Source organism: Vulpes vulpes, chromosome 15 (genome assembly GCF_048418805.1).
Source record: "Vulpes vulpes isolate BD-2025 chromosome 15, VulVul3, whole genome shotgun sequence".
Taxonomy (NCBI): Eukaryota; Metazoa; Chordata; class Mammalia; order Carnivora; family Canidae; genus Vulpes; species Vulpes vulpes.
The window spans coordinates 13,355,962-13,371,951 of NC_132794.1; the positions used below are offsets into that span (position 1 = coordinate 13,355,962).

Consider the following 15,990-nt stretch of genomic DNA (forward strand, 5'->3'; position numbering starts at 1 on the left):
TATTTCTTAATATAGAAACTGTTGTTTCTGAGTCTCACCCCTAACCTCTCGGGACTTCTGGTTTTGTTCTGTTAAGTATGAGCATGAACTTCCAAACATAGCCTGGGCGGCTTCTGTAGGTACCATAAAAGGCCAAAGCTATGTCCCTGGAGATTAGAATAATGCTCAGCAGGTAATAGGTGCCCAGTCAATATTTGCTGAATGAATGAGAGTTTCAAATGACTCTAAATCTTTTTTTTTTTTTTTAAAGTCTACCTAAGGGGCACCTGGGTGGCTCAGTGGTTGAGCATCTTCCACTCAGGTAGTGATCCTGGAGTCCTGGGATCGAGTCCTGCTTCAGGCTCCCTGTGAGGAGCCTGCACCTCCCTCTGCCTATGTCTCTGCCTCTGTCTCTGTGTCTCTCATGAATAAATAAAATATTTGGAGGCAAAAAAAATCTACCTAAAAGCTTACTTAGAAGAAACAGTGACGGGAACAGATAACACCTGAGAAAATCTTAGAGCGAACTTGGAGTAGTGCCTGAGTCATTGAGAAGAGCTTATAGGAATAAAAATTCTGATAAGACTGAGATGAATCAGATGGATACGGTATATGTGATAACATTCATCACTGCCTCCGGACACTCAACTGGAATATTCTCCATGGTTTTGCTTTCTGCCTTTTAAAAAAGAAAAAGGAGAAAAGGCAGGAGACAACCAGAAAGAAAATCACTCCTGCCGGGTGAAGGGGAGAGTTAAAGGCAAGTGGGTGAGGGGAACTTGGTTGTTTAGTCTTGCGGAGAGAGAATAGCTTTATCTTCGAGGTATACAGGGTTCCCATCCAGGCTCATTTTTATGTCCTTAGGGAAACAAAACAAGTTTTCAGACTGCCAAAAGGTAATTTTTCAGAAAGAGGTAAACTCTTGGCATCTCCTATACACATAAAAGCAAACACATATTAAGAGGTTTATTTTACTCACATGACAGGAGGGAGCCAGGCAGATGTCAAAACAGATTGTTGGAAAGGTTGTAATAGCACAGGTGTGTGTATACGAAGTGAAGAAATACTGCCATGATTTGTAAGTGGAGGCACACTGGTTTCTCCACAGTGGGAGGAAGACTGTCAGGCGGGTGCCTGACAGGACATTTGCTGCCTACATGTTCCAGAGAGTTGCAGAGGAGCTCAGAGACCGCCTGGAGGGCTGGAGTCTCATGGCCTGGGAGGGTGTGCTCTAGAGGATGCATCATTTTCTGCTAAAATAATATATTTTTCCTACTGGTGTGGCAAGCAGTCTGTGAGCATGTTCTCAGTCGACCTGCCAGATAATTTAATCAGTCAAGAGTATAGGAAAGGTGGACACTGCGACTCTGGATTTAGTTCTCATTTTCTTTTCTTTAAAAAAAAAAAAAATTACACTTGACGGGATGAGCACTGGGTGTTTTTCTGTATGTTGGTAAATTGAACACCAATAAAAATTAATTAAAAATAAAATAAAATAAAATAAATAAATAATAAAAAAAAATTATCCATAAGAGACACAGAGAGAGAGAGAGAGAGAGACAGAGACACAGGCAAAGGAAGAAGCAGGCTCTATGAGGTAGCCTGATGTGGGACTCGGTCCCGAGGCTCCAGGATCACGCCCTGGGCTGAAGGCAGGAGCTAAACTGCTGAGCCACGCAGGGATCCCCTAGTTCTCATTTTCTTATAAAACTTTGGTAAGAAGGGCAGCCCCGGTGGCTCCGAGGTTTAGCACTGCCTTCTGCCCAGGGCATGATCCTGGAGACTCAGGATCGAGTCCTGTGTCAGGCTCCCTGCATGGAGACTGCTTCTCCCTCTGCCTGTTTCTTTCTTTCTCTCTCTCTCTAATAAATTTAAAAAAAGAAAAGAAAAGAAAAGAAAAAAACAACTTTTGTAAGAAGAAAAACGTGGTATGCTTATGAAAGGGCAAAACACAGAAAAAGGCAAGAAGAAAAACCATCCCCAATCTCAAAGCAGAGAACTTATCACTCTTAACCTTTGGGTGTTTATTGTGATTTAAAAAATTAGGTATCTGCCTATGCTTAAACAGTTATATTTTCAAAGTAATTTTATGGCTTGTGTTTTTATATTGGACAAAGAAATGTCATGTTATTTTAAATTATTGTGTAATAGTTCATTGTGTGGCTGAACAATGATTTACCTAATTCCTATCATTGGACAATTCTCCTGGCCTCATTTATTGACTGCTATGAATAGTGCTGCAAGCATGATTTGTCATAACACTTCCCCCTCCGATGTTTTAGTTTGTTTCACTTTGACAGACGTGTATTTTACTGGGTCGTGGAGATGAACGTTTTCATTACATTTCACTCTATTGTTCATTATATGCCAAACTAGTTTCTGGATTTTAATGACCTTGAGAGCAAAGGACCATTATGCTAAAGACTGGAAGATGATGTGGACAATGGATTGCAGAGCATTTAGGGAAAAAAAGATAACAATGATTCAAAAGTCAGGGACTATAAAAGGGAACATGGCTTTGGTGAAACTGCCCGTCCTCTGAAATGAAATTCTGACAATCAAGTGAGAAATCTCTCCAGCAAGGAACAAAGAGACAGAGTGCTGTTCAAAATAGTCTCCTGTGAGCTGAGAATTTGTAAAAAGAGATGCACAAAAGATGGAAGGAGGGACATGGAACTGCGTACCAGTGTTAAAGAGAAGGTAAATCCTATCTCCGTATTCGGGCATCCAAAGTCCAGAAAGAGAAAGGCTTGGAAAAGATGCCAAGGAGAGCAATAAGAGATTGTGTTTTAACGCTATAAGAAGAAAAAGAAAGAAAGGCTCCCAAAGTAGAACAGGGGTATCGTAGCCAAAGATGATTAATCACTCAGGGAGAAGAACTCCCATCTCCATGCAGTCTCCCTTTGATAATGATCTTGCAAGTAGAAAGGATGGAATGGGCTGGATTTCACAAACCCACAACCCAAGGGAGGATGGGACGTGGGGCAATAGTGCGTGGATCAGTTGCAATTCTATCAACTGCTTGCAGCGTACATTGCATCCCTTATGGAAACTTGGAGGCAAACTGTTGGAGGTGTGCAAGGTATGTCCTGGTTCTCACAAAGGTGATCCTTGATCATTTTAGTCCCCCTTTAATGGCAATATCCAGCAAAAACCCAGAATGGATTTATGAACAGTTTGTAAACAGTTACAAATCAGAACATTTAGCAATGTCTGTTGGGAAAGGTAGGTCACAGTTGAAATGGTGACATTCCAGGGATGCGAGGTGGCTGCTCCTGTCATCAGCCAGCTTTCCTGAAGGCAAACACTGTGATGAAGCCAGACCTTCAACCTCCTATTCCATGTTAAACCCTAGGGAGCTGGGCTGGACCACATAGAACATCCCTGTTGCTTGAGTAGGAGGAAGCAAAGGCCAAAGAGGACATTTCCCCTTAGAAGAAGAGCTCAGAAGGTCCTGTGCAGCAGGATGTCCCAGACTTCTAAGTAGAACTTAGTCTTGCAGTTTGGGCAGAAGATTATGAAGGCAACCAGTGGAAGGCCAAGGAAGGTACCGTTGGCCAAAGGGGCAGCCCTGACCAGCGCTTTTTCCATTTGCCATGTGGAAACTTGAACGAAACCACGTGCACTGGGACTGGATCAGTCCACATTTACGATGTTACAAACAACTCAACATCTTATCTTCACACTCAGGTGTGTGGTCTGGCTGAACTTTGGCTTCCCTTGGTGAGCTCCAGCGTAGAAGACTCAGGTGTGCTCTAATTATCTTCCTTTTTGGATCCAGGCTGAAGAAGCAGTGGATGGCTTAGGCATGTCCTTTCCACGGCTGGAAGGGGGCAGCTCAGGAGGGCTGGTGGAAACTCGTTATGCCAACTCCGTGGCCCAGGGCACATGGCCAAGCCCAGAGTCATCAGGGATTTACATGGTCTAGTGGAAGGTGCCAGAAAAATCACATGGCAGAGGTCACAGATACAGAATTATGTTGGAGGGAGGACGAAGTATTTGGACAACCATCTGCCCCAGTGACCTGTAATCACCTTTAAAGACATACCCTCTAAGACTGCGGCCTGGAATGGTAGTTGGGAATTTGATGTCTGTGTATAAGCACTCCCATGTGGGTGCTTGGGGCATGGGTAGGAGACACTATCTAGTTCCCTTAGCTGATACTGTCCTGGAGGTTGGTTGGCTAGTTATTTTATAAGTACAAACAAACTAATATGATCGATGACTTTTTTTTTGCCCTTGGCTATACTAATAGAATCAGTATTAGGTCAGTAATAGAATAATTATTATCATGACAACCCCCCAGCCACCAAAGTGGCAGCAACACCACTGTATTTTGTACAGCTGAAGCCCGTCTCTAGCCTTAGAGTCTGGCTTGGTGACTCAGGAAGAACAATGCCACATGGCACTGTGTTCAGCGGAGGGCTGCTTGGTCGCTGCTGTGTCTAGAAACCCTGTCAGATCCTAAGCAGCAAAATAAACCAGACCTTTGAGTTGTCCTTGAGAAGCTCAACACCAGGTTTTTAAAGATTTGAAATGCTGCCTTGAGCTTGATTTCTGTGGATGCAGAACCTACTGACAGTTGATGGCATTTCTCAATGGGGGGGGGGGGCGGCTGGGGTCTCTGATCGTTACAGAGGCTTGTTCTCTGCTGTTTGCACGGAGAGCAGGTCAGGAGACTAGGTGATCCTCCCACCTGTGAGTAGGCTGCTGGGTGGGTAGGAGGACGAGGTGTGGATGGGCTTGCATGTGGGCACTGGACTCCGGTGAGAAAGGCAGACATGGCTGTCCGGAGACATAAGCCCTGGACCTGCAGAGTCATGTCTGGATGGTTCCACGACCAGAAGAACTCATCTGGGATGAACTAGTGTTTGACCTCCCCAGCCATGCCACTAGACCTCATGATCCTGCGGATCTCAGAGCTCAGCCCACGACACACTTAGCACTCTTCAGACTCTTCAGTCGGCTTCTCTCTTCCTCTTCTAAGGTGGAATGAAATCTTCTTGAGAATGAGTTGGGAAAGGAAAAAATAATTCATTCCACTGCTTCCCGGCAAACCTTGGTCCCAAGGGGATTGAAAGTCACAGATGGAAAATGCCTGGTTTCCTGGGGGTGGATCTCTGTGATTCGTGGCCATTTGTCTGTTTTTGGGAAACTGTCTCTGCTTGAACGCAGAATTTTGCCAATTTTGTAGATCAGTTTTGACAGATTTACTGGGTGTGGATTTGGGGGCTCCCGTGTCTACCTTTTGCCACTGTAGACAGACATGGGATAAAGAGGGGAAAAAAAGTGACCAGATTTTTTTTTAAAGACAATATTTTCATGACGTAAGATTGACATCAGCCTACTAGATTTTAAAACATGAAATTCTCTAAATAAATAGATAATTAAAAAAATAAAAATAAATTTTAAAAAAAAACATGAAATTCTCTATGTTTATACCACCACCCGATAAGTTTTGCCCTGTCCCTGCTTTTCAGGTTGCAGATCTGAGCATGGGGGACCTGCTTTTGCACACCACCGTGATATGGCCAAACCCACCAGCCTCCCTGGGGAAGTGGAAAAAGGAGCCAGAATTGGCGGCCTTTGGTATGTATTGGAACAGGATTGGGGTGCTGGGTAGCTCAGTCCATTGAGCATCTGACTCTTGATTTTTGGCTCAGGTCTTTATTCCAGGGTGAGATCGAGCCCCACATCAGGCTCTGTACTGGGCGTGGAGTCTGCTTAAGATTTTCTCTCTCTTTGCCCCTCTCTGTTCACTCGTATGCATGTGCTCTCTCTTTCTCTCAAAAAAAAAAAAAAAAAAAAAAACACAAAAAACAAAAACAAGAACAGTAGGATTGGTGGCGGAGAGCACAGAGAGCGAAGCTAGGCTTATTTTTCAAAATAAGAATATTTCTATCTCAGCACCCACTTTATTAAAATTAAGTTCATTACAGTTATCTGAATTGGTCTCCCTTCCCTGGCCACCAGCATGTTGCAAATAGTAAATGAAACCCTTCCAGTCCAGCACGGCCAGTGTGACCACCCAGTTACGTGGGAGGGAGGGTATGGCCGTGCTAAGTCTGCCCCATGTATAAACATATAGGCAGAGAAAGATTTTGTTGTCGTTGTCACTCTGAATATCTTTTCAAAATGATGGGGTGAATCATAAGCCAAGGAAAACTAATGTAAAAAATGAAGAAACGCTGTCTTTTTCTGAGACCTCAAGTCTGAGATCGTTCATCGTCTCTCTGACTCTGCCGCTGGGTGTGATGCTGGGATTCAGGGCATCATTCCACAGCTGACCTGTTGTGGCAACTGGGATGCCTTGATCAGTTGTGAGGTGCTTCTCAATCACAGGGAGGTGCTTGTGAATGATTTATTTTTTGATAGATTAGCTCAGAAGATGTAATTCCTGCAGTCAGAGCCCTCATGTGGTTGCATTGCGATAGGCTTTTTGAGAGAGAAAAGTATGTTTTAGCACACTGGGAATTGTGTGTAATTCAGGAAATCTGGCTTGTGGTTGCACGATAAATGCTCGTACAGCATGCAGTGCTGTTCTGAGTGTAAAACAACTAACAGTTCATGCTTTTGTTTTATGTTTTGTCTTTCTTGAACCCCCACTGAAGATTCCTGGGTAGGAACACAATATAAAGGAAATCTAGTATTTCCATTCTCTTACCTTTACCTTGTGTTTCTAGGGGCAAGGGGTGGCTGGTTGCTTATTGCTTCTTTAACAGGACACTTTTTTTTCCCTTTCTCCCACGATGTGAACAGAGTATCCCCAAATGGAGCATCCTAGTGATGTTAAAGCCAGAGTGTTTAACAGAAAGACTATTGATCTTCCTTGCTTAGATCACTCAGCCTTTACTGAAAAACTGAGTGACGTTCCTAACATTTTCAAAGAGCCACTGGAGCTGTTGATGCCATTTCCTTAAAAATAACAAAGATGGATAGAAGTGAGCAAGGAAAATATGTGACCAAATATGACATATAAAAAAGTCCTGGGATATTGTAACATGTTGGTAGTTTGTGATGGGCGGCTGCTTTTGCCAGGGGTAGGGATAATTTTTTCTCCTACCTACAACCCCCCCCCCCCCCCCCCCCAGTATTACCCATTGTGCTGCTTATATTGTAATTTCTTCTTGGAAGGGCTGGGAGCTTTCTGATGCTTCTTGGTAGGTTACTTCTGGGAAATATGATTCTGAATTAAATGATGCAAACCATCTATCTACCAGTTTCTGATTCTGGGCTACAGATGAACCATTCCAGAGTTCTGCATTGGGATTTTTCACAACTATCTCCTGACTTGTACAGATTTCCTGTGGTTAGAAAGAAACAGATTAAAAAAAGAAAAAAGAAAGAAATAAACAGATTTAGGGGCAGCCCGGGTGGCTCAGCAGTTTAGTGCCGCCTTCAGCCCAGGGCCTGATCCTGGAGACCCGGGATTGAGTCCCACGTCGGGCTCCCTGCATGGAGCCTGCTTCTCCCTCTGCCTGTATATCTGCCTCTCTCTCTCTCTCTCTGTCTCTCATGAATGAATAAATTTAAAAAAAAAAAAAAAGGAAAGGAAAATAAATAAACAGATTTAGGGGTGTCTGGGTGGCTTGTTTGGTTAAGCGCCTGCCTTTAGCTCAGGTCATGATCCCGGGGTCCTGGGATCAAGCCTCACATTGGGCTCCCTGCTCAGTGGGGAGCCTGCTTCTCCCTCTCCCTCTGCCTCTTCCCTCTGCTCATGCTCTCTCTTGTCTCTCTCAAATACATACAATCTTAAAAAGAAAAAAAAAAAAAAAAGAAACATTTAAAAGAAGAAAATACTTGGAGTGAGTGAAAGGAGGGGTGGACCAACTTTCTTTGTAAAAGGCCACATAGTAACTGTTTAAGATTTCAAGGGCCAAGAGGCCATGTGTAGCTTTAAAGACAGTCATAGACAATATGTAACCAAGTAGGCATCTGTATTCACAGGCTGTCCTAAGGGGGCAGCTGGCCCCAGTTTGCCAACCAGGGCTTATAAAAGGTCCTGGAAAATGCTGGTATTGAATTTTGGGGCTTTAGCTGCCACTTGCTGCACAGGCTCAGATGGAGGACGGTGCACGTTTCACTCTGTGTCACTCTCTTCCCCTGGGCTGGGGAGAGGGGTGGCTCCCCAGAAGAAGGGAGCCCCCAACACCTGAGCTGGGCAGAAGTAGAAGCTGCACACCCCACCCCATGATTGGTGATCATGCTGCCAGGACATTACCCCGGGGCCATAGTTAGCAAGGTGCGAAGGGCCCGAGGCCCTGTGGGAGGCTTATTATTAAGTCGTCTCCAGAGCAATAGTAAAGAGAAGCGGGATTATGAGTCAAAAGCAAACTATCTTCACCATAATGTGATTATTTATGGATTCCCAGTCCGTAAAAGTGACATGTTTGGCAGTTTGGGTGTGGCTTCAGGTAGCAAGACAGAGCTAGATAGAGCCTTAGACGTGCCTTTCAAAATCAGCAGAGTAATCACCACGGAACAGGCAGCTGTTGGGTTAAAACATGATTATGTCTTGTTTTGGTGTAAATCTCTAATCTCAGGAAACAGTGCAGCTTTCTTCTGAAACCGACACAGATGTGCCGCCAACCTTGCACCTTGATGTTTTACTCACAGGACAGCTCATCTGTGCTGAATGTTGATGACCATCAACCTTAAAAAAGAAGAGAGTGTGTCTAGGCTTCCAGGTTGCTGGGTGTTAGATGATCCCCTTCGGGGGTGTGGAGGGAGTGCTTGGGGCCAGCAGGGGATGCTGGGAGTTTCAATTGAAGGTGCGTCCAAGAGATTGGGCAGCACCGCAGTCAGCTGAGGGCGACTAGCCCCAAGGAGTCAGGGAGGGTTTAAGGCAGAGGTGGTCATAGCCCCGGCTGAGGCCCACTCTGGCACCACCACTGTGATCCAAGATGGTGGAGGTCCAGGTAAACCGAGGCAGGCCAAGGAGCCTTTAGAGAACCGTGGCAACCACCCCATTGGGCTGTGGTCCCAGTGACATGGTGGGTCTTCTGAGACTAAGGTCATTGGACACCCCCTCCTGGGGTGGAGCTCCCTCACTCTTTAAAGGGATCTGTTGTCTTGGCCACTGTGAGGTCTGAAGGCTTCACGGTGAGCATGTAGGGCCTCTTCGGGCATTACCCAAGCTGGTGTGGCCTCCTTGGCCACTGGGAACTTTGGAGAGGGAACCTCTCTGTGGCTCCTCTGGGATTCTTAAGGGGTTGGATGTTGTGAGTTGTTTGAAGGGCCAGGGGCAATCCAGACCCAAAGACCAGAGTTGATTTCTTTATACCCTCAGTTCTTTTTGCAGTGGAGGTTAGGGCCATCCTCCACAAAGAGGAGGCTTGACTCATCGTAAATAGGATGGAAAATGAACCAGATACTTTGGGCTGGTTGCTACAGGGCCTGGGAGCCTGCCTCCCTCCCCAGCCCCCGCCTGGAGACTTTTCTGAATATCCATTCCCTTTGTAATTCGGGGTCTGGTATACCAGGCGTGGCCCTTCCCGCTGCCCTGGTACTGACTAGGACCTGGCTCCGCCTTGGGGCCAGGACATGCGGGGGGGACGGAGTCCCTGCCAGCCAGAGCCAAGGATGGGCTCACTCACCTTCCGGTCCTCTGGGCGCCTTGTTCTTCCTTCCCTGGAGGAGGAGTCCGAGTCGCTGCGTGGTCACCATGCTTGGCATTGTTTAAGGAATTCTATGGACTGTGCATAACTATTGTGTCTCCTCCACCCCTCAACGACTGTAAGAATAAACCGGCCCACTCCCTGTTTCTAGATACTTCCTGTGATTCAGCCTGTTTGGAAGAAGTGCAATTGCATTCTGCTTCATAAACTAATTTCCATTCCTTCAGGTCAGAAAGATGAATTCTGGGTCCCAAATTATGAACACTCTGTGTTGTGTGTGTGTAATATTAGGTTGGTTGACATAAATCACTGTAAGCAATATTATTATTATTATTATTATTATTATTATTATTATTATTAATGTTTGTATCATTCTCCAGCTCCCGAACCAGTGCATTTTTGTTAAAATGTGTGTTGCTGGAATTTTAAACTTGAAATGACCCCATAATTAAACTATATGTGACCCAAAAGTTTCCAGTGGGGCAGGGAGGGCTTATTTCTGTTTATTTCGGCTTTCTGTGTTTTATTATGGAACCTGGAAAGTCTCACCAGGCTTGGTGAATGGGCGGAAGGTGAAGTCGCTGCCTCCTTCTGAGCTGTCGTGCTGATAACCACAAGTTAGCGGGGTTCAGGGGAAAGCCCCACACATTATGCGCTGTAACCGCCTGTCTTATTTTTTTCCAGTCTTCAAAACTGCCGTGGTCCTTGTATATAAAGATGGCTCCAAACAGAAGAAGAAACTTGTAAGACTTCTTACTTCACCCCTGGGTTGAAAGGATCTCCTTTTCTATCTGCTTCTCCTTTTTAATCTGCATAATTGTCATTCTGTCCCTTTGTCAGGCACCAGGCTCTTATGATTTCCTTGTCTTTATTTATTTATTTTTTTTGGGGGTACTTTTTACATACACTTGAAGTGTTGCTCAGGAATGGAGGAAATTGCCCATCTTGCCTTCTCTCTGGCAGGCCGACACTGAGAGCATGAAAGTGAATAGCTATTGAACCTGCCATGGCCAGAACCTTCCTGACTCTTGTTTCCTTTCTCAGCTGTCCTTCCGGGGCTCCCTCTTCTCCTCCTTCTCATGTCCCTCTTTTACCTGGATTTGGGTAGCAAACCAGTTTGCACACCCCGTGCCTATGTATCACATGGCCTCTCTCTTTCTGCTGGACAAACCAAAGTGCCATCCAGACAAGCACGGGGGTCCCAGCCTCACTGATCTTCTGTAAGGGGGTGGGGATCCGGTCTAGCCTAGAGCACACTGTTCTTAGGCACCTGGTTCCTTCTCTTCCTGCAGGTAGGATCTCACAGGCTTTCAATTTATGAGGACTGGGACCCCTTCCGATTTCGGCACATGATCCCTACCGAAGCTCTGCAGGTTCGAGCTTTGGCAAGTGCAGGTAAACTCTGAAATGTGCTTGGGTGTGTGTTTCCGACATGTGTGTGAATTGTTGCTCTGAAGCGATGCTCTTGGTTGAACCACCCTACCATCCTTTTTGCTCCTATATTTAACTCCCTCTTCCCTGTCTCTCCCTTGCCTCTTGTTTAACACCCAGCCATTTATTAACTATTTGAATGAATAAATGAATGAATGAATGAACGACCTGAATGAATGGATGCAGTATCCTCAATCTCATTCCAAGGAATTCTAGTCATTCTGTTGTATGTATTAATATTACAGTGACTAATGTCTGAGTAGCAATGAGTCTTGAACTTCTGGACAGAATCTTTGAGACCATGAGCAGATAAAGCCCATGTACAATAACTCACTTGCTTTTTAACCAGGAGACCAGAAAAGACCACCAAAAGCACAAAAAAGCCATTAAATGCATACTTGTGTGTATGTGGAACATTATAAATCTTTGTATTAGGGTGGAGGAGGCCTTTGAAATGTCAGGTGTTAGGATGCCTGGGTGCCTCAGTGGTTGAGCGTCTGCCTTCGGCTCAGGTTGTGATCCTGGGGTCTTATATCGGGCTCCCCACAGGGATCCTGCTTCTCCTTCTATCTTTCTCTCTGTGTCTCAAGAATAAATAAATAAAATCTTTAAAAAAAAAAGAGAGAAATGTCTTTTTCTATGATCCAAATAGCAGTGAAGCGAGTTGTGGAAGAGCAAGGAATATACTTATTAATATAAATGAGATGATGCTTGAAGCTCAAGAGAGGAGCAGTGAATCCCAGCAGAGTATTGACCAAGGAAAGGAATATTTCTGTGATTCGGAGGCCCCATCCAAGGCTTTATTTGAGGCCATTCTAGGGAGGAGCTGTCAGCAGTGGCTCTCCTGAGCACACCCCAGAGGGAGCACCTTTGGGAGTCAGGTAGAAACTCTCAGCCCACACCTATTCCCTGTCCCAGTTGGACAGCAGGGACAGCCATCTGGCTGCAAAGCGAGGCCAGGAGAGGGATCTCCACACATACACAGTAGATCCGTTCTTCTATATCCTCTTCTGGCATCAGGTGTGTCCGCTGTGTGTTGCTCATTGTTTGCCCACTTGTACTTCTCACCTCCACGAGCAACAAAATTGGCTCTGCTCCTCATAAAACCAAGTCCCTCTAGTCCAATGTCCTGTGGTATTTAGGAAACCTTCAATTACTCACGCAAATTAAACTAGGTGTAGCTTCTTTCATCGCGGTGATCCCTTGTAGTCAAAAAGGCAAATGCAAAACCCACATCGGACAAATGTACTCAGGATGATCATGTGCCTTGCAAAGGTGACTTCCTGATCCTCCAGCACAGAGGTTTACTCCGGTGCCTTTTTACTTAGGATTTAATTTTCGAGACCCTCAAAAGGTAGGTTGTAGGTGTAACACAGCTGTCGTAGCGTTCGGAGGCCTGGCTACCTCAGCACTGTTCTCGTCTTCCTCCTGCAGTCTTAGGTTGCAGGTTATCTAGTTTGTAGGACTTCCTTGTGCCTGGTTTATAAAACGGAAAGCTTATGTTTATAGCAAACTGCAGGCTTCTCAGCCAGACATTTTCCCTTCTTTGAGGACTACATACATAAAGAATTTAAGTTTTGAAAACAAAGCCGTCTTTGTGATATGCCCTTCCATTCTCACTGGTGTTCATTCAAATCAAGTTTAAAGCAATCAAGATAAAAGCTTATTTTAACGCAGTTATAAAGACTAGCCAACACGTTTCTCATTATGAGATACGTGCCAGTGGATCGGGAAAACCCGAATGTGCAATTGTTTGATTTTTATCTTCATTGGGGAAGATTTGTGAAAATTTTGGCAGACGAGTCCTGCTTGGGGTTAAATAACGTGGGTACAATGAGGGCTTGTGACCAGGGCTGTGACCTGCCGGGGAAGGCCGAGACCTCACCATGTGCAGTCTTGATGTTTGCAGTGATTGTTCCTTTCACAAACACTCTATTCAGGACTTTAAAAAAAAAAAAAAAGTGGTACTGTGGGCGTTGTAAGGCTTAGAAATTAAAGTCTAACTGTTCCTCACCTTCTCAGCATCCCATTTTTGCTCCCCTCAGAGTGGGTAGCCTGGGGGCGCTGAGAAAGAGGAGTCCCATTTGTTTCCAGGACCTGCTTGTCCAGGGCACCGGCCTGGTCACTCACAGGGAGGGCTCCCAGCATGGACACGAGGACCTGCCTCTGTGGCACCGGCCTGTTGGCATCTGCCTACAGCTACTCAATTGAAAGAGTTCAGCCAAACAGTCCATGTGTCTAAAAGGCCAGTTCTTGAATCAGTATGATTGACTGATTGCCCTTTTAAACCATCGAGCAAGACATTTTAGCAACTGGAAATGTTCCAGGTGTTCTTTTTCCTTCACACCCATTAAGCTTTCACTTTGTCTCTTTGAGATGACAGGGATGGTGGCGAGGCACCTCTGGTCTTAGGAGGTTCTGCACTCTTGAATCTTACACCCAGGTGTAGGGAATGCTTTTGTAAAAATGCAAATGAATCTCTTTGAGACGTGCCCTAATCCCTCCTCGTCTTAATTTATCTAGATGCAGAAGCAAATGCTGTGTGTGAAATTGTCCATGTGAAATCTGAGTCCGAAGGGAGGCCCGAGAGAGTTTTCCATCTGTGCTGCAGGTAAGCCTGGGGCCGTGAGGGGGTGAGCGTGGAGGCCACACGGGAGGGGTGTGGCCACTTGGGGTCCCCGTACCCGCTCTGGGGTCCGCATACCAGCCGTGCATCCCCAGACACCGCGTGCTTTTCCTTGTACGTTTCAGAAACGTGCTAACGCTTCTTAAAGAACATGAATTGGACAAGTTAAAGTGATTTTAGCAGAATATAGACAATAACCTCATTAACTTTCTAAAAGGAGGTAGGGGGATGCCTGGGTGGCTCAGTGGTTGACTGTCTGCCTTCGGCTCCGGGCATGATCCTGGGGTCCTGGGATCGAGTCCCACATCGGGCTCCACCAGGGAGCCTGCTTCTCCCTCTGCCTGTGTCTCTGTCTTTCTCTGTGTCTCTCATGAATAAATAAATAAAATAAAAATCTTAAAAAAGAAATTCAGAATGAAAGGCTTTGCCAGAGCTATCAATGAGAGCAGAATCTGGCAACTTCTGGATGCAGGGTCAGTCTCTTCATTCATGGGCCATCTCTCCCACATTACCTGCAGATGAATCACAAAATGTAAAGGAAAAGAAGTACGTGTTCTCTAGCACCAGCGATGAAAATGTGGCTCAGTGCAGCAATCGGAGTTGTGGCCTCTGTCTTTAAACTTTGATCCTCAGGGATGTGTGTCGGGCTGCATCTGACAAAATTAAAAGCTCCCCATGTGTTAAATACTTTCCCCCTGACATGTGTAAATCTTCTCTCTTTTCATAGCTCTCCAGAGAGCCGGAAAGATTTCCTGAAGGCCGTGCATTCAATCCTGCGCGATAAGCACAGAAGACAGCTCCTCAAAACCGAAAGCCTTCCCTCATCCCAGCAATATGTACCTTTTGGAGGAAAAAGGTTGTGCGCGCTCAAAGGGGCCAGGCCAGCCATGAGCAGGGCAGGTACTGTGGGAATTCAGACGTTCAAGATCCCCGTCACCCCCACTCCACTGTAGGACTCCAGCGAGCTTGGCATTTTTGTTGAGCAAGAATCAGATGTGGCCCTATGGGGGCTCACGTTGGAGTACAGCTCTTCCCTGGTGTGAGGTTCCTTGCCCTTGCCTCCTTCCCAGCAGCTCCCGGGGGATCCACCCTTCATTTATGCCTCTTGCCCTCCTTCCAGCTTCCCTTCGCTGCCCTCCTCCCTTTGGCTGGGGCCTCCTTTCTCACTCTCCAAGCCAGGAAGGGAGCGCATTCTCTTTCTGGAGGGGCTCTCTCAGCCTGCTTGTGGAATGAGGAGTCGCTGCTTTGCATGACAGCCAGCTTTGTCTAGCAAAAAGCAGTGTGTCACGTCTCAGCAGGGGCACAGCCCACCATTCTGAGAACATGGTGGCCTTGTAATCCAGAAGCACGGCAATGCCGCCTGCCTCAATAAGGATTCCATGTTTGGTAGACCAGATGACACATCAGATTTTTTACCCTTGCCTTATGCTTGCAACTTAATTTTTAGCTTCCGTGTTAGGTTGGGGAAGCCTTGAGCTGCTATTGGTAGAGAGGAATGTAGGGTTTAAATGATCCCAGAGCAAATAGTCTTTTAGGACTGGAATCTCACTGTGGAGCAGGGAGGAAGGAAGACCTCTACTACCATCTATACACAGCAGTAAAATATATCTAGGAAGAAAGAGATTTTCATAATGTAGGTATTAATGACATTAAGATATTAACACTTTTATCACTCCTTTCTTAAGACGCAGCCCCGAATTTGGCAGGGAAGATTCCAATAAAAGAGGCTTCCCTTGCATTTGCCAAGAAGGTTCTGGCCTTTGTCTTGATGACATTTCTGCCTTTTCTCAATTTTGGTGATGAGGCACGGATAGAATTGTGAATGGTTGAAGGTTTTGGTAGACACAGCCTACGTTGCTTGACATGGGATATTATATTCCTAAGCACTTATGTTTAACTCATGTTGGAGGTTGGTTATCTTGAATCTATTCTCCAATCAGTTGATAACTTTATTGAAAATCTACTGCAGTGAACACCCAGTATTCTATTGGGTTCTCCAAGGTATCTTAAGAGTCTCACATACCTCTCTACCTACAATTTCTCTGGAGTCCTCATGTGAAGAAAGCTTTGCAGATCCCTTTATAGCTCACAATAGAGCATTTCTCCTTAGAATTGTCTCACATAATCCCTTTACTTGCCTGGGGATGCTTAGATTAGGACTGAGAATACGTGTCCCAAACTCAGGAAACCTGCCTGTCATTGGCCAGGTTTTAACTGTTAATCAAGAGACCTAAATTCAAAGCTGCATTTACTTTGGAACTAAGCCATTTTAGTCTGTAGGACACGCAGAAGTTTTCCTGCTGAGACGCCTGTGGAAAGAAAACAAAACCAACCCAC

The 15,990-nt window shown here is 45.5% G+C and overlaps 1 protein-coding gene across 14 annotated transcripts in view; it reads left to right on the forward strand.

The window, feature by feature from the left end:
• TIAM1 (TIAM Rac1 associated GEF 1) overlaps nt 1-15,990 on the forward strand; it is a 474,570-nt gene that overhangs the window by 453,784 nt on the left and 4,796 nt on the right. For all 14 annotated transcript variants that reach the window (XM_072740856.1, XM_072740854.1, XM_072740857.1 and 11 more), the window contains 5 exons: nt 5,460-5,568; nt 10,281-10,339; nt 10,889-10,991; nt 13,551-13,638; nt 14,381-14,553. In XM_072740856.1, the coding sequence (XP_072596957.1) occupies nt 5,460-5,568; nt 10,281-10,339; nt 10,889-10,991; nt 13,551-13,638; nt 14,381-14,553 (532 nt within the window). The remainder of the gene's footprint in view (nt 1-5,459; nt 5,569-10,280; nt 10,340-10,888; nt 10,992-13,550; nt 13,639-14,380; nt 14,554-15,990) is intronic.